The following is a 26,382-nucleotide window of genomic DNA, read 5'->3' as shown; positions in this document are numbered from 1 at the left end:
GAGAGCTGGTATTTAAAGAATGATGGAAATCTCTGTTTGTCCATTGGCAGAGACGCAAACAAACAAATAAACGCTGCTTAAATATTCAATGTTCAAAAAGATTTTATGTACTAAAATTTTAAAATCGTTCAACGGTTTAGAAATAGAGATTGGTGTACTACGGTAGTACTTACTGACGTTATGTAGTCTATAAATTTAACGCACAAAGAAATGAGAAAGTTATTTTTGGATTAGAATTATTACTAAAACTCATGAACACGGAGAAGAAAAACGGCAGAATTCCAGAAGGATATAATGCGTAAGAAATGAAGATTAAATGCCTGATTAGTATCAGTCAAATCCATGGAACCTCAAAATTGAATAAAAGTAAAATGTAATTTGGTTGGTTTGGTTTGATTGGTCGAATTTTTGTAAAATTATCAGGTTCCATTGAAATTTGAAACATCTAAGCAATTCTTTGTGGTAGAGAGAGAGAGAGAGAGAGAGAGAGAGAGATGATAACAGCTGGATCTTGATCACAAGGTATAGTCTCTCACTCCTCCTCCTGTCTCATGTCTCTTCCCTCACTTTATTCTTAATTTTCTGAATGTTGGGGAGGGTTCTACTTGACTTAACAGCAGATCTGATTTTAATAAGGACCAGAGGGCTTAGTGGATTGTTTTTTTCGCATTAATATCCAGTAATCTTCTGCGTAACTGCATCCATACTGTCATTGTCCCTTCTATCAACACGGATGTCCACTTTCAAGGAGAGGATATGTACCAGGGCATAATGACAACCAACCACGGACCCCCCTCCTATGAGGCCGGATTTCTGCACAACGCCTCGGCGGGCACCTCTCCTGTTTATGTGCCCACCACCCGGGTCGTCACCCCGATGATCCCGGCGCTGCCGTACCTCCAGACTCCCGGCGCGTCGCAGCAAAGCAACCCCGCGTCGAGCCACTCTGCCTGGGCGCAGCCGGGCGCAGACTCGGTGCCCTCGTACAACCACTCCCCGGTGTCTCCGCGTTTCACCTTCTCCACCAGCCCGCCTCTGGCCTCCGGCGTGGCCACGGCCCGGGAGACGGCAGGCTCCTACACCAGCCCGCTAAACATTTCTGCAAACGGGAGGGAGCACTACGGCGCCCGGGGCCTCAGCGGCTCGTACCACAGCCCTTACCCCGCCTACATGAGCCCCAACGTGGGTGGGACGTGGCCGGCGTCTCCCTTCGATAGCCCGGTCCTTCACGGTCTCCAAACCGGTGCTCCTCCGGGCACGACACGACACCCAAACATAGGTGAGCAACAGGAAAATAATATATATATATATATTATTGATTTTAGCATTTAATTATCTCGTGTAAGAATCATGCTGAACATTTTCTGTTTCTGGACTTTCTGATATTCTGTCATCCAAACAGAAACAGAAGAAATAATGACAAATTATCAGCTTCTCTGTCACTACAGTGCACATGCAGTTGATAAATACGCAGCAGCATGTCTCTGATTTGTTTTGATTTGTCAGGGATTAATGAGGATACACTTAATGACCATAAAACACACACGTGAAGGAGGTGAAAGGTTTCAAGGCCTGACTGAAAAATTGGGCTTAGGCAGGATTATCTTGAAAACACACACACACACACACACACACACAACCCCCCCCACCAAAACCCCGCAAGTCCTACTGCAGAATAAATCTTAAAATATATACATAGTGTATATATATATAGTCGAACTAAACTGTAATAATATACAGGATATGGAATCAATATTAAAATATTACAATAATAGGCTACAATACAACACGATTAAATGTGTGATTTACATTTTACACACACACACACACACAAATCTGGGACAAAACGAATCATGTCGTTATAAGGCAAGTTTAAACTTTACGCCTACTTTGTCTTATTATTTTTTAAATCTTATTATTCTTATAATTATTTTTTTTAAAGGTGTGACTGAGTGAAGAAAAAACTACCGTCAAATTTAAAAGTGGCTTGTAGGGTTTTCGTCTTATTTAAACAACCCACCAACCAAAAACATCCTCATTAACCCGATAACCTAGAATTTTAGAAAGTTACAAGCTGCCACATGAGAAATGTTACAGGCCATAAATTCACTGCAGACACCAGCGTCACAACCTGGGTTTTGTTAGTTTTTTTTTTTTTTTTATGCTTAACACAATTCCTAATTCACAAGTGTTTTGTCAGGAACATGAATCGAAAGCACAGTTAACGTTTCGACAATGTGTATGATCTTATTCTTAAAACAGTCAGTTCATCATTGGATCATGGTTACAGGTAGTTTAGAGTCAAACCACACATTTAACGTAGCCATGTAATACACACGATTTATGATGTAGGCTATAATTTTATGAATTATAAAGCCATTTTTTTTCTGTTTTATTCAGCATTTAAAAATAACATTAATTTGATGAAATTCTTGAATATAGGACTTTTTATACTCAACTTCTGGCAAAATATGTTTCATATTTAAAAAATCTTTACCATGAATTTTTGTATTAGATTAGATTAGCACGTTATTAATAAAAAAACAGATAATAGGTAAGAATAAATGTATTATATAAATATATTATAAGTGAGTTAACATGTGAGGTTTATGAAAGTGGATGCTTTAAATGTTTAAATGTTTTGAATTCCAGGTTATGTGTTGGTAGCTGCGAGTCTAACCAACAAACAATCAACATATAGTAAACATGCTGTGTATGTTTTTATGAATCAAAGACACAGCATTGAAGTGATAGAAATGAATATTTAACTGAAGCCGAATCGATAACACAGTTTATAAGGATTATAAATTATGAGTTGTGTTTGACTGTGGCCTCATGGATCAGGTCAGATTTGATTTGATTGTGAATCTGGTCCTGATCAGTGCAGAACTCAGCTCAATGGAAGAGTCCTTTCTTTCACTGAGGATATAAACTGGATACTTGCTCGTATTTTTGAGATTCCTATTTGTTTATCATACATATGAAATAATGTGATTATAATCCAAACAGTGGGCTGCAGTTGAAGCTCAGATCTGACTGATGGGTCCTTTATGTCCCTGCTGGATATGAATGTGGCCCACAGCTGCAGGTTACAGTGAACTCTGGACCATATAGGGTCACAGCGATTTCACAACCCATTGATTTTGCTTAGGTTGTCAGTTTTTTTTGATGCTTTGCACCTTGTGTAGTCTACATTACTAATCAGCATTGGGTTTGTCTGACCTGTGTTTCTTCATTATCTATATCTTTTTACAGGTTGATGGTGGTTCTCTTCTCTTAAAGAGTATCTGAGCATTTTTCTAATCCAGTATCATTCATTTATGACCTACTTTGATGTTCGGGGTCATTGTTAAACACATCAGTTATTATTAGTACAGTTGTGATTAAATTAACAGTTGATTAACAGCTGATTACTTCCTCATTTATAAACATCAGCTGTAAATTAGTGTGTGACCCGTGTGTTGATGATAATTTGAGCAGTTTTACATTGACAAGGTCGTCCCCTTGACCTGTCTGATGAAGAAAGATCAGCTGTAACAGATAAGAGCATTGACCCCCTCATCTGATTACAGTCACACTGAACTCACAGTCTGTTCACTGATCGCTCCTCTTTATAGATTATAGGAAATGCTACATCTCATTGTTTTACAATAATGTTGGAGTAAATCAAATCTCAGTGTTTGATTCAGTGGCAATCAGCCAGGCAGTGAAAGTTTCCATTGTTCCTTTGGCGAATAGAAAGAAAACTCTCTCATTGGTAAAATAAACTTTGAGTCAGTGAGAGAAGGAAAAAGTAATAATAAAATCACCACGATTTTAATGATAAATACATAAAAATAATGATTATCTTTACTGAAGAACTTAAATTCTTTAAAACGTTTGTGAAATGTTTTTTGATTAATTAAAAAATACTTCAGTTATTTTTTTTTCAGTATGTCTTATTTTTCCAGAGAAACTTCACCATTACTTAATGATTAGATTAAAATGGCTTATAAACAAAAGTCTTGAACTTAGTTTTAGTCCAAAAAGAGGAGTTTTAGTTAGTTTAGTATCATGTTCTGTATAAATTTGATATTTACTTAAATTAAATCTGTAAACAGCTGGCGATCTGTCCAGTGTCAGCTGGGATAGGCTCCAGCCGTGACCCTTAACGGATAAACGGCATAGATAACGGATGAATGGATGAATCTATAAAGAGCAAAATCAGTCCTTGATGACAAGAGAACCTTTTCAATGATACTTTTTAGCCGACAGCCATTATTTCAGCTTCTTAAACTGTAATACCTGTCGATCATCACTCTGATATGTCCCTAAAAGTCATAAAGGTGAAATATGTGTCTTATATAAGCAAAACATTCTTCTCTCTGTCTTATCTATGGGATTGAATTGAAAAAATCAGCTGATGTTAACAGTTTAATGTTCTCTCTCTTTGCTCTGTGTCGTGTTGGGAATTAACGCGCTTTAAAGAGCTGACATCTTTTTGCAATCTGTTTGGCATTTGGGTAAAGAACAGAGAAAAAAAAAAGTTACAGCTAGTCAAATTAAAAAAACACTGAGCATTAAGTATGCTTCAATATAAAAAGCAAAAATACAAATACAAAAATACTTTTTCTGAAGAAAAGAGAGGAGAAGTAATAATACTAGGCTGTAAAAATTACAATTCACATTACAAGTACAATGCATGTACCAAATGTCAATTAACTACATGTAGAAATGTACTTGTTGTACCTGAATATTGAATGCACTGATACAGTAAGCAGTACTTTACTCTTCTAGTTGAAGCAGTAGTTTAATCCAAAACAGTACATCATATTTTAGAGGCTCCTCATATATGAAATCTTAATTTGTAAAGTAATAACTACAGCTGTCAAACAAATGTAGTTAAGTGCAGTATCTCCATCTGAAATGTAGTGAAGTAGAAGGATAATGAAATGGAAATACACAAGCAGAAGTGTTGAGTCATTAAGACATACGTAGTGTATTAATATAGTATGTTAGTGTTGTGTTTAACTAGTTCATATAGCAATGTTTGACTTACTGTATGAATCGATTTTTGATATTTTGATCACATTTTGTTTGTAAAGTCTCTATATCCCAAAGATATGGAGATAAAACCACAATAATCCCACCTGAAACAAACAAAAGTACAAAGTATGAGCAAATGAACTTTCTTACCTTTAGTGTTAAAACTGCACCACCACCTCTTATCAATCTGACTACTGTCATGATTTAAAAAAATAAAAAACACAAAGCCTGTATAGACAATTACTCTTCACCTATATCACCATTGATTGAGTTTTTTATTCTGTTTTCACCTTTGACCTCCTGAAGCATTAGCACGTCTTGTTTTCAAACTGCACCCTGCTTGCCAGTGCGCATCTGATAAAGATACATGCTGACATTTATATAAAAAAATAAACCTCCGTTTCAGATAGACGTGGACGGTACGGCAGCGTTTTCTTTTGTGTATTGTCTCATGTTGCTGCCTTGTGTTGGCTACAATTGCTGCCTGGCTCAAGGTTAGCTTGCCCCTGCTGTCTCTGTTTTGCTCTCAGCCTTGGAGGAGGCCTGCACATGTATCACTGTCAGTCCTGTTACTCTCCCCAGCGAGGGAGGAACAGATGGAGGACCAGATTTATGCTCTCTGAAAAAGAGTAATTATGGACAGTGAAGTGCATGGTTAAAAACACATTATGATGCCATTTAAATACAAATTTCTGACAGTTAGGTTGATGGTTTCTGCATTACCTCAAGCTATTTTCAGCATAACCTCTCTCAGCTGATATACACTGTAACCTGTGCTGGTTGTATCACTGCTAAATGAAGACAAAAAGCCAATCTGTCACTTCCACACCACAGATTGATGCCTCCTTCCCCTAAACGGCTAAGTGGTTCTTGGGAGATACTCTGTTATGTGCCACATGAGTGAAGATTACATTCATCAGATGTCATGCTATCTGAGACAGAGAGAGAAGGCGATGTGATAGACACAGAGTCTCTATTTGAATATGATGGAGCTCCATCTCTATTTCCAGCTGACTCTTTATCTCAGGGGGTGGGGGGGCGCTGTGAGATAAGGAGGGTGCTGCTGTTGTGTGGGCCTGTGTGGACTGGAGCCTGCACCTCCTGCTGGTGCTGAGACATCACTGCACTATGTAATCACCCCTGTCAGAGTTTGACAGTGCAGGAGTCTGTTTATTAAAGAGGATGGAAAAAATCTTAATGGCGTACACCCAGCCGGGAGTTAATTTCTCTGACAATTGCAGAGTATTTCTCGGAAGTAAAGTGAAGTTTTGAATGTGTTTTCCTAAGTCTGAGAGTTAACTTAAACTGACTGTTAACTCCTTAAACTGAAGTTAAAAGATAAAGGGAGTAACAGAGGGTCAGTACAAGAAAAAGCACAACATTTCCCATGAGTAACCTGGTTTTTCACTTGTCATCTCTGATCAGATTTGTTCGATGACTTCGCTGAGGGGCGAGAATGCGTGAACTGCGGGGCGATGTCGACCCCCCTCTGGAGACGGGATGGTACTGGCCACTACCTGTGCAACGCCTGCGGGCTGTACCACAAGATGAATGGCATCAATAGACCTCTAATCAAGCCCCAGAGACGACTGGTGGGTGACAGCAGTGTGACAGTTCATCTTAAACTCCACTATAGGGACATGTTTGCCTCTTTAGTAAATGAAAAATGAATTCTCTTCTTCTCTCTCTTTCTTCATTGTTGACTGACACATTTTATCTGTGTGCATAGTCTGCCTCAAGGAGGGTGGGCCTGTCCTGCACCAACTGTCACACCACCACCACCACCTTGTGGCGACGAAACGCAGAGGGGGAGCCGGTCTGCAACGCCTGCGGCCTCTACATGAAACTCCACGGGGTAAGAAAGAAAGAGTGAGGAGAGAGAGAGGAAAGAGACAGTGTGTTTCCAGTGACAGTGTGTATACAGATTTTTACTTCAACAAGCAGCGTTTAAGCACCATAAGCACCACATCTGATGTAATGGAGGGCTTCTCTCTGACCATCTCTAGTGTACTGAGTGAATTCAAACCACTGACTGCCTGGATGGTCATTCGCAGTTTTTTGAGATGCAACTTTAGAAATTAGTGGGAAAATAAGGTTAAGTCTTGAGGGCAAGCAACTTTTTCAGCCATGTTCTTTATCTTTTGCACCTATTGGAGAAATATGATCTTGAACTGCTCATTATACTTTTTTTTGTCAAAAGCCTCTATGCTAAACAATCACACTTCACTTCAGTTCTTCCCTTGCCTTGCCAGGTACCCCGACCATTGGCTATGAAGAAAGAGGGGATCCAGACCCGCAAACGCAAACCCAAGAACCTCAACAAGTCCCAGACTGGTGAGCTTCAAAAATACATGTTATTTGGTTTAGTATCTAATAAGATGAGGCAGCGGTTGCCCAAACCCATCCACCCATTGAGAGTCCATGTCATGTCACAAGGCTCACTCAAGTGTATACTGGCTGTACATGTGCGATGACCACGGCTCTGCCCTCCACAGGGACTCAAGGCAGTGAGGGGACTCCAGTCACACCCAGCAGCACTCCCCGCGCCCCCACTACCACCACCACTACCACCACCACCGATGAGCTTCGTCAGATTAAGACAGAGCCAGAGAATCACAGCTTGTACACACACCACAGCGCACACACACAGGTAAGATACTTTGAAACTTCGGAGAATATTTACGAGCAAGGCATTTTTGAGAAGCTCTGGTTGTGACGACAGAACAGGTAGAGCCACCTATTGTGGTTTGAGGTTTTCCATACAATATAGAATAGTACAATAACTACCACAGTCTCACACAGTGAAAACGCACTAGTGACGGTTCTCTCTGACCAATCAGCACTCTGCAGTGTTTTCATGTCACCTTTTTTTTGCTCACTTGAAACCTTGACGGAGATGATACAAAAAAAAAAGTACCAGGTGCTATCCACAACCAAAAATGGCAAGTAGGGTTGAGTCAAGCTGGTAAGACCAGAAAACTGTATCACCTGATGGCCTAATGAAAAGGCCTAGCATGGCCTTTAAGACCAGGATCAGAATACAATTAAACTACTGTTTAGACATGATTATTAGAACCAAAACTCTACAATATCAAGTCTTTGCACTTACATTAATCTGTCTCCTATCTACCAAATAATAGCACAGGGAAAGGAAAAGTGGAAGATGATGATTAGGCCCTCATCTGCTCAAACAGGACAAATCCTACTGGTCTTCTCATCATTTTCCTCTCTTTACCTCTAGATTTCAGCCTTGCCAGCCTACATGGCAGCTCAAGGCGGGGCCATTCCTCTCAAGATGTCGCCTGGGGGCCACGGTGGGTCTTCCGGCTCCAAAGCTGAGCCCTGGAACAACCTAATCCTGGCTTAGAGGACCCATATGACCCAGCATCTCAAACCAACTCATCTACAACGATTAAACTCTCCCAACGGACTAGAATCTCGGGGGAAAGCGGGCTGCTGCTCTGGGCGCAGATGATCCCGCACAGCCTTCCCCCACACCGTACATACAGTGCCTTCAATACAAAGACCTGGGACAGAAATATGGGAGCCACAACGGAAATGGAGATCTCAGACATTACTGCACAGATACTGTGTGTAAAATCACAGCAATCAAGGACTGAAGGGAGTTTGTGTTAGACGATCGTCAAAGAGCAGCTCGGTGCTTAGATCCACACAACAACTTTTAATAGAAAAAATTGCAGCTGTGATAGAGAATAGCTTTTTTTGTCACCCTCACCTGTTGCGCCATGCCAGTGCTCGACTAAAACTGTAACATAAGCCAGGGACAGATGACAGTATTGGTCAGACTTAAACTCCCTGTGTTATTTTTATTTCAATATATTTGTCTTTTCTTCATTGTAATGATTTACATATTATTATGGACAACTTGCCAAAGAAACGATAGACATAGAAAACATGTAAAGAATCACAGCAGGGTATTTTCAAGTCAAAGACTGCACCACGGGGCTGTCGTAGTGTAGAGTACTTAAAAGGTCAGTTCACATACATAAGAAAAGTAACAACCATATACTTTTGCGCTTACCACAGTGGTATCTACATTTGTAAATGATGTTTGAAAAACTCAGTAGCAATGTCGCAGGACAAAATATGTGCTGGTCACAGACCATGGCGTAGTCAGTTTTCAGTGTTTTGTATGGGACTCCCTGTGATTTATCCACAGGAACTGGTACATTTGTTTATGGTGAAGCACGTTGCTAATGAGTTCTTCAAATGTAGGATTTTAATCATATGAGCACCTCAGTTGTAATGGGGTGGCAGCAGAAGTCTTAGCAGTTTATATCTCCACACCAAGAAAACACAAACACTCAATGTGGCTGGATATTGCTGGAGGTAAATAAGAGTTTTTTTCTGTGCGGTTTGGTTGAACTGATCATTTAAACATAATCAGATACAGTCAGGTACAGTTACCTGTTCTTACTACCTATTACAGTGCATCTGATTAATTATACAAAGACAAATCATAATTATTCTTAAAACTTTACTGTAAAATAGAGAACTGCTCCTGACATCCATCACTCCTCAACACCAGTGATAACGCCCTAATCCTAACCCTTTAAAAACAACAACAACAACAACAACAAAAACATGATCTCCTACACAGTGCAATAGGAACTGCTCCCTGGTGACCTGGTATTTCTGGATTAGTTTCACTGTGTCTTTGTCCTTTTAGATTTAAATTATATATATGTATATATAAAAGTCAGTATTGACAAATCTATTAAAAAACACATGATAAACTACCTATGCAGCAGCAATGGTGCACATGACCAACACTGTATGATGTGGATGGATTTACCGTCACATAGCTCCCCCCACTGAAACAAGTACAGACGTGCATCCACAAGGAGAGCTTCCTTAACACTTCAGGGCCTTTCCAAAACTAATCCTGCTACTATTTATTACTAAAGGCACCATCCCAAACCACATTGTCATCTAATTATCATCTATTATGTATGGAGGTTGTTTAACAAACTGTATGAAGGAGTACTGTATCAAAACTGTACAGTATGTTAGTGATACTGCTTTAATTTGCTTGTGACAAGCACAGAGGTAACGTGTGTAAATGTGGGATACTGCCACATGTAATTACCAAAATATTAACTATATGAGCATATAGGTTAAAAAAAAAAAAAACTCCACTCCAATATAATTGTGTAATACACCATTTGTGATATATTGTAAGTAAAGACACAGTGAGAGATGGATGTGTATTTCTCAGTGTGCACTAACACTACCTGATGCCCTTCCTCTGTGTGCAACTGTAGCTCTACTGAGGAACCTAATAAAGACAAAGCATTTTGACATAATGCAAATGGCATGTATGATGTCAACATCTGGTGTTGTTCATTCTGCGGCAATGCATGCCAAAGATTTGTAGGATAATTAGTCATTAACTCACTTCCTCATGATGTCTAAGTGTTTAGTTATCTAACAACTTGCAGGTTTTTTGACTTCTTCTGGAAACTGTATCCTTCCGATTTCTAAGTATTTGTTTGTGAACTTGGCAATATCTTTGATAAAAAGCTGGACAGCACGTTGATTGAAGTCTTCAGTCAGCTTCTCCCTTATTAGCTCTGCATACTTGTCTTGTACCATCTCCCTCCAACACTGTTGAAATGTGAGTCTCATTTGATCCTGCAGGGCGTCAGATACTTGTGGACTAAAAGTGTAATCGAGCGCAAATGCCTTCCCACTCTCTAGGTGTTCCTCAAAACTTCCACTTCTCTCTGAAAGCAGAGCTTGTGCGGCTTCGATCGTGGCGTTCAGCTCCTGCGTGAAGACTGTTTTCTCGTCCTCTGGTTTGCACTCAAAAATACTGTGCATTTTTTCAAAGTAGCTCTTCCAGTCCTGCCCCTGCACAGAGGTCATCAAGGAGAAACTGAGATTTACAGATCTCAGGAGGTGTTTCACAGCAGAACTCAGATTTTTACATAAAGGATTGAGGCCAGTTCTCTTGTCAGCTGCTTTAATGTAGTCCTCATGGTCCTCGGTCTGATTTATACAGTCCACTTGGCTGTAGTCAATGTCTCTGAACAGATTTTCTTTGGTTCCTTTGAAGCCCCAGCATCTCACATAACCAATATGAGTCTTTACTCCGTACACAGTCCACCACTCCTGAGCTTTCTGAATCAGGTTCAACATGCATGGGTCAGTGTTTCTAGCCAAACATGGGCTGTTTATGGTGAAAACATACACCTTCCAGTCTTCTGAGACCTCCTCTGACTCTAGAAGTTCCTGTGTTTGTTTAATAATGATGTCCTCACTGTGCTGTCCGTTGTTGTAGTTGGGGTAATAAGGTCCATACATGATAACCTCCTCCTGTTTCTCAATAACAGCCCATGAATGCTGTTTAACCTCTGAGCCACATTCCTCAGTAAAGTCATGGTGGAACGCCAAAAATTTGTTGTTAACTGGGTCATTTAGGAAAATGTCATCAGTGGCTTGTCTTAACTTGAGATGCTCCAGCACTTTCCCTGCGGAGCGTTGGGTATCAGCCCACAACAATATCTGCTCAAAGAGACGCTTATTGTCAGTCTCTGCATTCACAGAGGCTTTGCGTGTGTGGAGGTGACAACAGCTCATCCTGAGAGACAAAAATATCTCAGATTAGGATGTAAAAGTTTGAGGAAATAACAAGATAATATCAGGGGACACTGGAAATCAGGGATGGCTCATTTGTAATAATATAAACACCTTGTTGGAAAATACATGCAAACCTTTGATAAACTATTCTTGATAAAAATCCCACTTTGAAAGAATTGGAAACACCTATTAGAACTTGTTGCAATTACACAAGCTGAGAGGGGTGGTTATATGGGAAAATACACTTGTGACACATAATGATAAAGTATATAACATATACTATAATACTGTTATCTTGACATGTACTAATCCAAAAAGCCTTTAGAAGTAGAATCACTGTGACATGAGCAACACACACAGGAACATGAAGTATGATACCTAAAATACCCCCTCAGACCTAAAACCATCCCGCTCTACATGAACACACACTGTAATTCTTCTTTGGTTAATATACTTACTGTAGTCTGGCATGCTGTGTGGCTCTGCTGTCACTCTGATATCTGTCCAGCAGAGTTTTAAGACCAGCCAAACATTTCTTTGTGTACAGCGGAGGCTCATTTTCATGTCCAAAAAACAGAGGCCGCTTACGGCCCAACCTGAATGGAAATAACAGACTGATTAACAAAGAGCTGTGGCTGTTAAAGTCAATCATATGCTGTACATTTTTGAGTACCTTTCACATTTATATACAAACAGCTGAGATAATGACATATGCTGATGCAAGGACTGTCTTTCATGTCGCAAATGTGTTGTTTTTTTTTTCAATATAAAGATTACTCACATTGGAGGTTCCATCCAGTCTCCTCAGTTCCTGGGTACTGCAGATATCATTCAGTTTAAATTTACTTTGTTATTTCTCTTTGTTGATTCAGTCATGCAGTCACAGCTCAGTGTGTTCACACAAGGCAAACGGCTGTGACAAACTAAACAGAAATTGTCAGTTACACTGTTGCACTCTCAACAAGAGCAAGTGCTCGAAGGTTTTGTGACTGTCAGCACCTGGCCCCTCCTCTCATTATTGCTCACAGACGCATATGTATTACCTTATGATATATTGCTCTTGTCAGCCAAGCTGCCAAGCTGTTTGTGTGTGTCATCAACTGTCTTAACGCATCCTCAGCGCCAATCTTTTCCAGTTTGACAAGTTCACTGAAGTATGCTGAGAAGAAAGGACTTTTCATTGTGTTGTGTGAGATGTCATTAAGCACATAAAGTCTGAAGAGCAGAAGACAAATGAAACTGTATTTAGAGCTTGCGGTTTCCATTATGGATCAAAATTATCTCCAGAGGCTAAAAAGTGAGACACACACTGTGCTGGAGGCCATCAGCCATTCGCAGCTGTGTGCCCCTGAGCAAAATATATAAAATTACAATTACACAATTAGTCAGGCTCACATATAATGTTGAAAAACATAGACTGTATAAAAAAAGAATAATAATAAAAATAATAATAAAAAAGAAATTTAGAAAAGTTCTTTCATTTACCAAAAGCTGACACTGATGCTGAATTTGTGATAAAGTAAGAAAATATTCAAACTTATTAATCATATATCCTTCTGTATTTTTTTTAATTAATATGCTGGTTGGTATCAAATGTGAGACTTTTCATTATTGTTTTGAAAAGGGCTTTGCTTGTTATTATCTTCACACATACCTCTATTATCACTTGAATGAAATATGAGTGCAAGAGCCAAGCTCAAATAAAAACACACCAGCTCATGTATCATATCAGACATATAAGAGGAACATGATAACATCTCTTGATATATTAAAATGGCTTTGAACTCATCAAAACAACAGCTATGGAGGTCTCGTGCCTTCAGCTCTTTATTATCAATACAATCATTATTACTGTGATTTACTGTGTTTGCATAATTCTTTAGCAAACTGTGATGACAACATTTTCCTGTTGAGTTAACTTGTGGTTTCAGTGAAATATCATCAGCTGATGGAGGCTAACATGTACAGACAGTGACACACTTTGCATATGAAGAGAAAAAAGTAAACTGAGTCATGCGGAATAACACGTTAGACAGGATCTGTGTGTCACTCTCTAGTTTCTGACACTGTTTCTTATCTGTGCATGCAGGTGATGGCTTTTTAAGAGCTGAAATGTTGCAGCATTTCATCACAAAATGTAGGAAAACATTTGTCAAAAATGAATATGCGATTTACACACAAGTGAAAATCTGCATCTCTTTGATATGTTTCTGTGTCCATCAGTGGTGGAAGAAGTTTTCAGATCCTTTACTCAAATAAACGTAGCAATGCAGCAATGTAAAAATACTCAATTACAAGCAGTAGTACTACATGAAAAATCCTACTTGAGTAAATGTACAGAATTATTATCAGCTCAATGTGGTGCAAAATTGCATTTATGGGGTTGGAAACTATTGGTTTAATCTTTAACAATGTGTTGTATTTTAAAAGACTGTAATATTATCCACTGTGTAAAATCATCATCTTAATAGTAAAGAGCAAGTAAGTAGTTATCTACTCTGTTCCGTTTTGATAGTCATGTATGCACTGTGCTAGTAGTTTGCCTTTTTCACAGCAGATATTTGACTTCTTGGAGCAGGAAACACAAATTAAGGATGGCTCAGTTCCATCAGTGTTCCAGTAAGTCATGCCAACGAGCCATAAAAAATAAAATAGAGTAAAAAATTAAATTACTTGTTAAGTCGACCCCATATTCCTAGACTAAAAGGCAGCTAATTACAGATGTGAATATTTTCAACTAAGCCTGGATCAGTGAATTTCATTTTGCTTTTCATTGTATAATATACAGCGTCACTCTCCCTTCTTTTTATGTGTGAGCTTGTGTGTTTTTGCGCACCTGAATACAAGTTGCATTATTATGTAATTCCACAATGCCAATGGCTATAACGTTACTGAGAAACTACTGTAACAGAGGAAATTTGAGTGATGAATATGGAGAAACTGCTGAGAATATCACAAAAAAAGGGACCACCAAATGTTTTCATGCCAAGGTCCCCAAAGCACATACAGGCTGTAGCAAGAAAAAAAAATGTAGAGAGGCAAACAATATAGCAAACAACTAAAGTTCCTTAAAAAACAAAATTAGATTTAAAAGGGAAATTCAGAGTAAAATTATAAGTGTTTTGTTGTTTTTGAATCATGTGAGAGAAAATGAATCAGTGTGATTCATTAAATAACATTTGATAATCCTAATAAACAAACACAGCACTCGTCTTCAACACACTCTCAATGAAGATGACAGTTTTAGTTTAACCAATAGGAAAAGAGCTCATGTGACACTTGACCAATCAGATTCTAGCAGATCTTTTCCCGGGGTAAGCGAGTATAAAATGCCCCAGCGGCGACGGTTATTTCCTTTTACTTATCAATGAGCTGAAGTCTGTCCTTTGCAATAATCTTCATACCTAACATTCTCAAGAAACATGGTGAGTATGATGTTGGAGTTTTATTAATTTTAATTATTTAACTGGTTTGAAAACTGTGATTTGAGAGCTGGCATTTTGCTGAAGTAGCACTGGGTTAGCTGAAGTGTCAATGTAGCTTTAGCCTATTGTTAATGTGACATATTGAAGACACGTCTAATGTGGAGGAGAGCAGTAGCATTAGTTATCCAAGTCCTGTGTTTTATGGGACGTTTTAATTGTAATTTTGTGAACTAAGTGTAGCTTAATTGGGTTACTGAAGTTTTCTGATTAATGGCAAAGCTTAAATTCAGTTTGTGTTTTGCTTGCCTATTGAGATGCTGATATGGTTACATTAGACAATATGCGGACTTGACCGTCAACGGTTTTCACTGGCGGGAATCGAGGCGGGCCTCTGCTCCACTTGTTCCTGTAACTCAGTGCAGCTTCTCATCCAGCACTTATTTTACTTGTCCTTTTGTGAAAATTAAGTATGATGTTGGGGCGTACTTTTACAACAATGCTGCACCCATTAGAGGGTTGCTTTAAGACATTAAAACCATAGGAAGTTAAACAACATTTATTTTGAGAGCACACAAAAACAGCTCCCATTCAAAAACAAATAAACAAACAACAACAACAAAAAACTACAAGTACCTAACTGCAGGGACTTACATGGATCTGCCACAATAACTATACACAATACAATATACTGATATATATTTTATATGTCTATTGAATATATACACTATTCAGCCACAACATTAAAACCAGTAAGTGTTTTTTATGTGGCTGATTGGCATATGTCATCATGTCAACATTCAACTTTATCCATAATCCATATCCGTATAAAACTCACCAAGGCTCTCTTCTAAAATCTTTTTCAACTTTCTAGTTGTAAGGTTAATCTGTTGTTTAAAATAATTTTACAGTATTTCCTCCACTCTTAATTTGCCTTTAAAATGTGATGGTAAACTGAAGTATCTAATTAGATGATGAACTTGCAAAATGTTACAAACTGCCTTTGTTTTCCTTCAGCGTGAGTGTATCTCAGTCCACGTGGGTCAGGCTGGAGTCCAGATTGGCAATGCATGCTGGGAGCTTTACTGCCTGGAACATGGGATCCAGCCTGATGGTCAGATGCCCAGTGACAAGACCATTGGAGGAGGAGATGATTCTTTTAACACCTTCTTCAGTGAGACTGGAGCTGGAAAGCATGTCCCCAGAGCTGTGTTTGTAGATCTGGAGCCCACTGTCATTGGTAAACTCATGATCACATACAGACCACAGCTGTTGCTTGATTTGCATAGTTAAACCCTTGAGTCATTTAACCTCTCTCTTCAGATGAGGTGCGCACTGGGACCTACAGGCAGCTGTTCCATCCTGAGCAGCTGATCACTGGCAAGGAAGATGCTGCCAACAACTACGCCCGTGGACACTACACCATTGGCAAAGAGATCATTGACCTGGTGCTGGACAGGATCCGCAAACTGGTGAGTTATGTGAGACCAGGAGGAGCTCCTTCCTAATGAGGCCAGGAGCCTGTGATGATTTATAATTCTTAACAATTCACATTATGCAATTTACCTTTGCACCACCAGAGGGCATCAAATCATTATTAATGGCAACACAGACCTACCCTAATATAGGGCCTAGTGATTTACATCAAGAGTTGATTAATTTTCTTATTTCCAGTCTACACAGATATCCAGGTTTTTAATATCCATCTGTCAGATTTCTTCCTCCAGTCAAGTACAATGGAAATTAATTGGATTTTGTTTGTCGTGCTCACAACATCTGATCAAATGTAGCAGCAGTGTCTCTTTTCAGAAACAGTGTTCCTGTTAATCTCATCAGACAACACAGTGTACAGTTTTCATAGGGATTATTTTGTAGGTAGCAAGTATTTCTAGCAAGGTCTGTGGATTATCCACAGTGGTGCAGTAGTTTCTGCTATTGCTTCTCTTTGGGATAAATGAAGGACCAATCAGAAGCCTTGCTTTGTTGACAGTCTGCTACTGTGAGCACCACAAGGAAATTTCATTCACCTCTATTGTAGTGGCTCAATAGCTTGTGGCCCTGAGTTACAGAGCTAACTTTTGACTGAGCTAGCAAACTAGCAGAGTGGTGTTCTTTACTGAAGAGAATTGTCTTTAACAGGAGCATTACATTATATCAATCATCTAAATTATATTATTGCAATTCTTACATCTGGTCAATGTCTGTCCCTCTGTCCTCAGGCTGACCAGTGCACTGGTCTTCAGGGCTTCCTGGTTTTCCACAGCTTTGGAGGTGGTACTGGTTCTGGTTTCACCTCCCTGCTGATGGAGCGTCTGTCCGTCGACTACGGCAAGAAGTCTAAGCTGGAGTTCTCCATCTACCCAGCTCCCCAGGTGTCCACTGCTGTGGTGGAGCCTTACAACGCCATCCTGACCACCCACACCACCCTAGAGCACTCTGACTGTGCCTTCATGGTGGATAACGAGGCCATCTACGATATCTGTCGCAGGAACCTGGATATCGAGCGTCCTACCTACACCAACCTGAACAGGCTGATGAGTCAGATTGTGTCCTCCATCACTGCTTCTCTTCGTTTTGACGGTGCCCTTAATGTTGATCTAACAGAGTTTCAGACCAACTTGGTGCCGTATCCCCGCATCCACTTCCCTCTGGCCACCTATGCCCCTGTCATCTCTGCTGAGAAGGCTTACCACGAGCAGCTGACAGTGGCAGAAATCACCAACGCCTGCTTTGAGCCGTCCAATCAGATGGTAAAATGCGACCCTCGCCATGGCAAGTACATGGCCTGCTGCCTTTTGTACCGTGGTGATGTGGTGCCCAAAGACGTCAACGCTGCCATTGCCACCATCAAAACCAAGCGCACCATTCAGTTTGTGGACTGGTGCCCCACCGGTTTCAAGGTCGGCATCAACTACCAGCCGCCCACCGTGGTTCCTGGTGGAGACCTGGCCAAGGTTCAGAGGGCTGTGTGCATGCTGAGCAACACCACTGCCATAGCAGAGGCCTGGGCTCGGCTCGACCACAAGTTTGACCTGATGTACGCTAAGCGTGCCTTTGTTCACTGGTATGTAGGTGAAGGTATGGAGGAGGGAGAGTTCTCTGAGGCCAGAGAGGACATGGCAGCTCTGGAGAAGGATTATGAGGAGGTTGGAGTTGACTCTGTTGAGGGTGAGGGAGAGGAGGAGGGTGAGGAGTATTAGAAAGGTCATGAAGCCGCCAGTTAAACAGGTCAGGGGTTGTTTTTCAAAACTTTTGAATGTTTGTGCAAAAAAAGAAACAGTTTGGCTACATACACAAAAATTAAATATAAAATAAATCAATATCAACTTGCATGTTCTAAAGTTTTGAGTTGAAGTTGACTGTTGAGGAGAACCAATGGACTTGAAGGCTTCAGTTAAAATGGACACAGCTGATGTAGAATTGTTCTTGAATTCATCTCAAAATCTAACATGTGCTTAGAATGACAAAAATACTGGCTTCTAAATAAAGTTCCTGTGTTTCAAAACCCAGTGTTACATTCTACTTCTACTTCTAAAATCTTTATACTAGATGGCCATACAGTATTCTGTCTTTTAAATGTCTATAACTATTCCTATATCATTGTAAAAGTTTATTTTAAAAATGGTACTGTGTTAGTCATGTGAATTATTCAAATTCCTTAGAGGAACAACTAAACAATAATAATAAGAAAAACCTTTATTTATATATCTTTTCAAAAACAAAGATCTATTTTTGGACAATACAAATAAAAGGTTATTTATTCATTTAATAGACCACATATTTAAAAACAGATGTAGCTTTTATAGTTGAAGTAATATCCATAGTTTTAGAGGAAATACATAGAACACACTGTGTTAGACAGTGCTTTGTGTGAACTAGGCAACAGGTATCAACCCTGCACGGGGTTATACAATTTCATTGAGCAGGTATGGTTTCTCTTTGGATAAATGAAGGACCAATCAGAGGCCTTGCTTCGCTGACAGTCTGCCGGGGCGGGACATCACACCAGACGCTCTGAGCGGTCATTGGATGCTGGGCGCTAAGCCCATAACTCACCAGCCAATCAGAAGCGTCTGTCGATCTGACGAGTGTTGTGACCGAATGCCGTCCTCTCCTCGCGCTACTGCTGTTGCTTCTGCTGCTACAGCATCTCGGGCAGGCATCGCTTTGATGGGGGACATCTCGCCAGGTCTTAACAGCAGTTTGTCAGAGTAACAGCTGAGTACCGGAAGCATCATGGACATCCTTAAGTCTCTGGGCCATCCGGAAGAACTATTCAACCTGTTTAAATTTAAAATGGGGGGATGCAGAGCCGTCATGCCAAAGTTGGATTATGTGAGTAAAACCTCCTTTCGAAAATATTTACCGAGAATAAACTCAGTCACGTGAACATTAAGAGCATCCATGCCCAGACAGGATGCGTGATTGTTTCAGGCATCAAGTTGCACAAAATGTTCCGCTTGACACAGCATCAGCACAAACAGACTGCACCGTAGCAACACGGAAAACCGCATAGGGCCTATTAACAAGTAGATGCGCACATGCTTAGTGTACAGACTACAGCCTACATTGTAATGGATTGACCTGTATGGTGCTCAGTTTTGCTGCTCAACGAGCCGATGGAAACAGAGTCAGATAATCGGGACTCAGAGTCAAATTAGATCTGCACTCTCACTCCTGCGCTGGCTCGGATACAGAAACAGGAGATGACCGTTGACTTGGGATTTACGTTACATAATGAGCTTGGAGGGTTCAGCAGTGGGGAGAGATGCTGTGCGCATGTTTGACGAGCTAATCCCACTGTTTTAACACCAATGTGACCCTCAGAGAGACGGAGACAGCACAGGCTGCAACACTGTCTGTCCTTTATTTTGACAGTCCGTTTGATCACCCACACGAAAGTTAACGCAATAGAAATCACACAGTGTGTCTGTGCAAGTGAATCATAAGTTACAATAGTTCTTCAGGATGCAAGGGCAGTTCTGCAGACTGCAGATGTGCCACTGTCACAGAAACAAGTGCAAACCACAGGTGCATTTAATCACTGACCTTCAGTGTGTTGGTTGGTGTCAGCGGTTAAACAGGCTTTAAACATTTCTTTTTTTTTAATGAGCTAAAACTGTCATACAGAAGTAGCCCAGTTTCACACCACAGCTCAGACACTGTTTTTCAGATTTAAATAAATTAACATGAAGTAAAACAGGGAAATGTCAATACAGTCACAATACAATTACAATACAGTTATCAGGCTAGAGCAGAAGTCAATGAATATATTTTGATCACTGTTATAAAAAATGGTGACAGTGTTTTGGTAGATTACACATGGTCTACCCGACCATATAATAATAATAATAATAATAATAATAATAATAATAATAATAATAATAATAATAATAATAATGTTTTGTGCATCTTACTGTCGTTACCACTGTCTCCCACCAGGTGTCAGCAAAACACACTTCTATTATCTGCAGCACACTTCTCTAAACAACAACTTGATATAATAATTTGGGGGGTTTTTGTTTGTTTTTGACAGTGTTGTTCTGATTTGTCGATCTACATTAATCCTTAAAATGATGGATTTAAATGGCAGTTTTTCTAATCCATGTATTGGCAGGTGATTGGAAACCAAAAATACACGAGTTGGAGGGGGTTAGCACTTTAGGCTGCTGTTTTCCATTTCAAAACACTATATTTACCAATTTACCTTTATTATTTAATGTGGAGATATATCTTGTGACAAGCTGACGGGATAAAACCGGGGTTAACGGACACATTTCCGTGCTAGAAGCAGATTAGGAAACACTGAGGGAAGTTACAGTTATGTGATGTTTTGGGTAGAGGTGGGAGGAGTGGCCTAATCATAACAGGAGATCGACAAACACTGTGCACAGACTCTGCAAACCTCAGCAGTGAGGACAGGCTGTTTTCAGATCAGCGGAGTGTTTCATTTCACCCTCCTCGACGTGCTCCTGAAAAGTTTTTCACCTCACTCGACCCTTCAGCCAGCTTGTCCTCTACATGGACTTGTTTCAAACTCACCCACCAGCCGTGGCGTGGACATGGACTCCACCGCCGTTGTCTTATAGCTGCAGCGTCTGTCGTACTGTCGGGTTTTTCATATGGCCGGAGCTTGCTACAAGTGTCCAGTATCTCTGTCCGTGTTCAAGCGCTCTCTCTCGGTGGCGCCGCGGGGCTGCGGGTCCGCTCCACGGTCCCTCCTGCCGGGCTGGAGGTTAGGGGAGCGAGGCCTGCAGGAGGCCGCCCGACCCTCCAGCGCCCTCAGACCCGCTAGCTTTTACCGACACACGGCCTTCCTCTGTCTTTCCTGCCAGGAGTCCATGAGTGAGAGTCTGCGGACCTGCTACCTGTATCTGAACCAAACCAGCCGGAGTTTTGCAGCTGTGATTCAGGCGCTGGACGGGGAGTTGAGGTGGGTAAAAAAAGCAAGACTGGGAGCTTTGGCTAGCTCCAGGTGAGGAGGGGTGTGTCTGCAAGCATGTTTTCTTTTCTCAAGAGTAGAGCTAGGGGCGTTACTGGGGCGCTTCCCTTCCCCCACTAGCGTTTTCCTGTGTAATGTTTATATGCAAAAAATAAAAAATAAAAAAATACACACAAGCATTTCTACTGTTAATACGACTAGAAACAGCCTAGACTTCACTGGATGGTTTTCTTTGGTGTTGGATTTGTCCCAAAACTCTGAGAAAACAGCTCTTATGCATGCCCTCAAAAATAAACGAATATGAATAACTAAATGTTTGTTTCGGACACTTAAAATAAACGATCAGTGGCCTTTACTCTAGACAACATTTTGTACAAAGATAACTTATCAATTCAACCACAGGCAGCAGCCTCAATAAATCGAACACACTGCAGGTCATGCTGGCCCAGGCCTCTTTTTTGGGGAACTTGAGCACAGAGCTATTTAAATGACAACAACAATTCATGTGACATCCTCACTGTATTATAGTTTGCTTATTGTTGGAAGATAAGATCTAATCTCTGTCAAGCAAAGCACTTGTTTATCTGTGAAGATGTGTTTAAGTGCAGTAGGACTAAGGATTTTTTAATTTGTGATCAAACCACTGAATAATTTTTCCAATCAATTAATTATTTAGTCTGTAAAATATGAGAAAAATAGTGCAAAATGCTCATTATTGACCACAGTGACATTTTCAAATTACTTCTTTTTTCCTATCAACAGTCAAGAACTTCCAAAAATTCAACCTACCATGGTATGAAAAGAGCAAAGCAGAAGATCTTTGCTTTGTTTGGCACTTGTTGCTTCATTCTTTATATTCATTTTCTATCTTTGATTAATCAACTAATGGATTCAGCTTCAGTATCGCTCATTAATCGGGTACTGTGTAGAAACAGATGCTTTTGATGCAGCCATGCAGGAGGAGGCTGCATGTGTCTGACATTAGTGATAAATGCCTTGAAAATTCTCAGAATTGCAGCAAGAATTAAAAAGGAAACTGCTAACATTAGAGACAGAGACCTCTGCTGCTGCTGCTGTGTGTCTAATTTAAGATCACCGTTCAGGTCAGAGCTGTCAGTGAAGAAATGACACCCGTTTGTAAACATGCATCTTCAGTGAGTGAGTGTGTGTGTGCACTTTATATATCCTCGCTCAAAGGGAATCTTCTACACTCAGGCTATAGCCTGATCTATATTGACCCCCTCAACATGTCTGCTATTTTTGTCATTTTGTAAATCAGTGACCAGGCAAACTTTTCAGGCAGCTTTCACACACTCCAGTGAACACATACTTGTGTTTTGAAGCTGACTCATGTCCACCTTCCTCTGTCTATGATCCAGACACGCGGTTTGTATTTTCTACTTGGTGCTGCGAGCGTTGGACACTGTGGAGGACGACATGAGTATCCCTCTGGACAAAAAAGTTCCCATGCTGAATGATTTCCACACCTACCTGTACCAGGATGAGTGGTGCTTCACGGAGAGCCAGGAGAAAGACCGGCAGGTTCTGGAGGATTTCCCTACGGTCAGTAGTTCTGCATGGTGGTACGTAGAGGGGCAGCAGACAGATACATTAGTCTCTCAAGGCTTTAATTACTGATGGACTCCTAAAATAAGAGCTTAACGTAATTAACAGTAACTCCAATCTTCTTGTGTCCTTTCAATCCAGATATCGCTGGAATTCAGAAACCTCGCTCAGGAATACAGAGACGTCATCTCAGATATCTGCCATCGTATGGGAGTAGGAATGGCTGAATTCCTGGAGAAGAAAGTTGGATCCATGAAGGAGTGGGACCAGGTGAATGTTAGCCTTGTGTTACTGCTAATGGCAGAAATATCAGGAGCATAACAATGACAACAACAGTAACAACAACATCTGTTTAAATGGCATTATGTTATAAATGACCTGAATCTTTAAAAATACAAACACTGGCACTCTATGGTATAACAGAGGTAACAGAGATCCAAATGAAACTGAGTAAAGGCACAACATATTGCAAGTAACTGTCTTTCATACTGCGTATAAACTTTCTGAACTTTCCTCAAGTCTTACAACACACTGTGCAAACTGTCCTTAAAGCCCAGCATAGATTAAGCATGTCTCTGACAGTGCTGATTAAAAGGTTAATTTGTTAAATTCTCCTGCCTCTCAGGATATTACACTGACTGTGTGTGTGTTATCAGCCAGTAGTTTGTCATGTGTGTTATTGCCCACCTGACAGTTTTTGTTCCCTCTGTGCAGTATTGCCATTATGTGGCGGGGCTGGTTGGAATCGGTCTCTCTCAGCTCTTCTCAGCATCCCAGCTTGAGGACCCTGAGGTGGGGCGGGACACAGAGCTGGCCAACTCCATGGGCCTGTTCCTGCAGAAGACCAACATCATCCGAGACTATCTAGAGGACACACAAGAGGGACGTGCCTTCTGGCCACAAGAGGTGGGAATGTGTTTTCTTTTCACTCTTCTGTTTCCAGACTACATTGTGAAATTTCTGTCTACACAAAAGGTTTTTATATTACCTCCTATTCATTATATGTATATTCAACCCACTCAAATGTAAATATTGACTCACATTTTATCAGTGCAATGTGTAGATTTTATGCACCCTCTCTAGGTTGACTTTCTGTTGTTACTGTTAAGGAAGGACACAGGAGAGTATTCCTTAACCACGTGATGTTGTGTTAACCTGTGCCTTTGTGTCCTCGTGCAGGCCTGGAGTCAGTTTGCAGGTCGTCTCGAAGACTTGGCCCAACCAGAGAAGCTGGAGTCTGCTCTGTCGTGCCTCAACCTGCTGGTCACTGATGCTCTGCGACACGTTCCAGATGTTATCACCTACCTATCCCGCCTGCGCAACCAGAGTGTCTTCAATTTCTGTGCTATTCCGCAGGTATTGACTGTTGTGTCACTTCAGTATTTAGTTCTGTTGACTATTTAATTTCAAAAAAAAAAAATCAATCATTTAGTCTGTATTTGTTTAAAAAAGGTGAACAAAGCCCATCACAATTTTTCTGAATCTTTGCATGGTTACTTTTGCAACCAGAAGTGATCAACAAATTGTTTGAGCGCATTAGATTAATTTCTCCCACTTGACTAAATATAATTCCTCTGTTGACTAGGTGATGGCAATAGCTACACTATCAACATGCTACAACAACCCCATGGTGTTCCAGGGAGTGGTGAAGATCAGAAAGGGACAGGCTGTCACCCTCATGATGGAAGCCACCAACATGAGAGCTGTGCAGAATATCATCACTCAGTACAGCCAGGAGGTGGGTTGTGTTGTTGTTTCTGTTTTTCCTGCTTTTACCACTTCAACCTTCTTTAACGCAGTCGGTCTTGTTCTCCCTCTCTGCAGATTTTACAGAAGGTCTCCCTCACCGATCCGTCACGGGACAAGACCCTGCACATCCTGGCCGTAATCCGAGACAAGTCTGCACTGTCGCAGTCAAGCCTCCCCTCCAGGACCCACCACCTGTCGCCCATGTACCTGTCCGCTGCCATGCTGCTGGCCGCTCTCAGCTGGCAGTACCTCAGCACCACTGCGGCACAGGCGCAGGGCACTGGCGACATGCAGGGACAGTGAACCCCCATGGTGGCTACAGACTGAAGAAAACCTCTCTTCCCTCTCTGGAGGTCTGGCTCTCCTCTCACCAGAGGAATCTGAAGCACCTCTTCCTCACTTTGCCCTCTTTGTTATGGCCGTCACAGGACCATGGACATATTTAGACTATAGAGGGGTTCTGGTAGCAGGCTGGTCACATTAGGTTGTTTGATAGTGATTTGTGGTTGTCCATCCTGCATCTGGATTAATTATTTACACACAGTTGTGTGGTTATACTGTATTCACCAGCATTAACAGCACATTGAAACAATTCAGGGTGTTTTATCATCATTTGATGGTTAAGCTGATCATGTGTTTCCTCCATTTGTGTTTGATTTGTTTGACCCATTGTTTGGATTGATTTAAATTATTCTGCATATTTGAATATGTCAAGACTTAAATTAATTTTCTCTGTTGAGTTGTCTGAAATGTTTCAATATGCAAAACATGACACTGCCCATTTTAGCATTTTAGGGGAACACAGTCACCAAACTTCATTTAATTCTTCTTCTAACTTTGTGTCAGATCTTAGTTTTCTTAGTTTTCATGTCAACTCAAAGCTAGCTTAATATTCCACTTGTTATGTGTCTACAGGAGAAACACTTAAAGAACTGTTACAGCAGTGCACTTGAAAGCACTTGCGCTGTATGAATGTGCTGCGTAGATGTGGATGTGAGCATTTCCTCCCAGTAGAGCTTTGTTTCAACACTCTTACGCCTTTGTTTATTCTGTTTGAACTCTATGTACTTTGAAATAGGAGAAAAGGAAATGAACAGTGCAATTCCAAGGTAGTTTCATTAGACATTGACTGTTGAAATGAATAAGGGAGAACAAAGATATACTAAACAAATGTAATTTCTGATACATTTGATATGAGAAATGCATATTGAGACTGCTAGCTTAAGTGTCCTTAAATGCAGCTTTGGTGAGGCTAGCACAGAGTAACCTTGCACAGAACCAAAGGAGAGCTACAAACATTGCTATGTAATGTGAAATTCTGATTTGTACATATTTGAACTAATAAAGAGGTGAAATAATCTAAACTGGCCTTAAAGTTGATTGTGCAGAGAACATACGTCATGCTTTGGTTTACAGCTGGTTGATTTTAGTGGGATGACCTTGGTGGATGATTTTATAGATTCTACACTGTAAAATTAATTTATTTTACTGCACAGGTTCAAAGTTCATAAATATTCTTATGTTCTTTTTTTGTTTGTTTTTTTCTGTGTGTGTATGTGTAATGATAGCTATTAA

General features: G+C 40.5%; 4 protein-coding genes across 5 annotated transcripts; 3 read left to right on the top strand and 1 right to left on the bottom strand.

The window, feature by feature from the left end:
• The first annotated feature begins 366 nt into the window (after positions 1-366).
• On the top strand, positions 367-10,579 carry gata4 (GATA binding protein 4). Its single transcript, XM_018694547.2, has 6 exons — positions 367-1,279; positions 6,451-6,617; positions 6,755-6,880; positions 7,278-7,359; positions 7,521-7,675; positions 8,267-10,579. Exons 1-6 carry the CDS (start codon positions 757-759, stop codon positions 8,390-8,392), a joined length of 1,179 nt encoding a protein of 392 aa, XP_018550063.1. The 5' UTR covers positions 367-756; the 3' UTR covers positions 8,393-10,579.
• LOC108895645 (uncharacterized) lies at positions 10,474-13,275 on the bottom strand. Its single transcript, XM_018694539.2, has 3 exons — positions 12,410-13,275; positions 12,087-12,224; positions 10,474-11,629 (listed from the first exon to the last, which is right to left on the bottom strand). Exons 1-3 carry the CDS (start codon positions 12,421-12,423, stop codon positions 10,474-10,476), a joined length of 1,308 nt encoding a protein of 435 aa, XP_018550055.1. The 5' UTR covers positions 12,424-13,275.
• Positions 13,276-14,917: 1,642 nt separating this feature from the next.
• On the top strand, positions 14,918-18,555 carry LOC108895642 (tubulin alpha-1B chain). Its single transcript, XM_018694536.1, has 4 exons — positions 14,918-15,053; positions 16,068-16,290; positions 16,374-16,522; positions 17,270-18,555. Exons 1-4 carry the CDS (start codon positions 15,051-15,053, stop codon positions 18,248-18,250), a joined length of 1,356 nt encoding a protein of 451 aa, XP_018550052.1. The 5' UTR covers positions 14,918-15,050; the 3' UTR covers positions 18,251-18,555.
• Positions 18,556-19,170: 615 nt separating this feature from the next.
• fdft1 (farnesyl-diphosphate farnesyltransferase 1) lies at positions 19,171-26,171 on the top strand. 2 transcript variants are annotated; one of them, XM_018694535.2, is made up of 8 exons: positions 19,171-19,385; positions 21,386-21,483; positions 22,872-23,055; positions 23,200-23,328; positions 23,773-23,964; positions 24,238-24,414; positions 24,644-24,796; positions 24,883-26,171. In XM_018694535.2, the coding sequence occupies exons 1-8, from the start codon at positions 19,287-19,289 to the stop codon at positions 25,108-25,110; spliced, it is 1,260 nt and encodes a 419-aa protein (XP_018550051.1). In that variant the 5' UTR covers positions 19,171-19,286; the 3' UTR covers positions 25,111-26,171. The 2 variants fall into 2 exon arrangements, with proteins under 2 accessions (XP_018550051.1, XP_018550050.1); XM_018694534.2 differs by lacking the exon at positions 19,171-19,385 and having other exon boundaries at positions 20,469-21,483.
• Positions 26,172-26,382: the final 211 nt, after the last annotated feature.

This window comes from Lates calcarifer, linkage group LG7_1 (genome assembly GCF_001640805.2).
Source record: "Lates calcarifer isolate ASB-BC8 linkage group LG7_1, TLL_Latcal_v3, whole genome shotgun sequence".
NCBI classification, from domain to species: Eukaryota; Metazoa; Chordata; class Actinopteri; family Centropomidae; genus Lates; species Lates calcarifer.
Note: the sequence above shows the minus strand (reverse complement) of the source record. Positions and strands in the feature narration are given on the sequence as shown.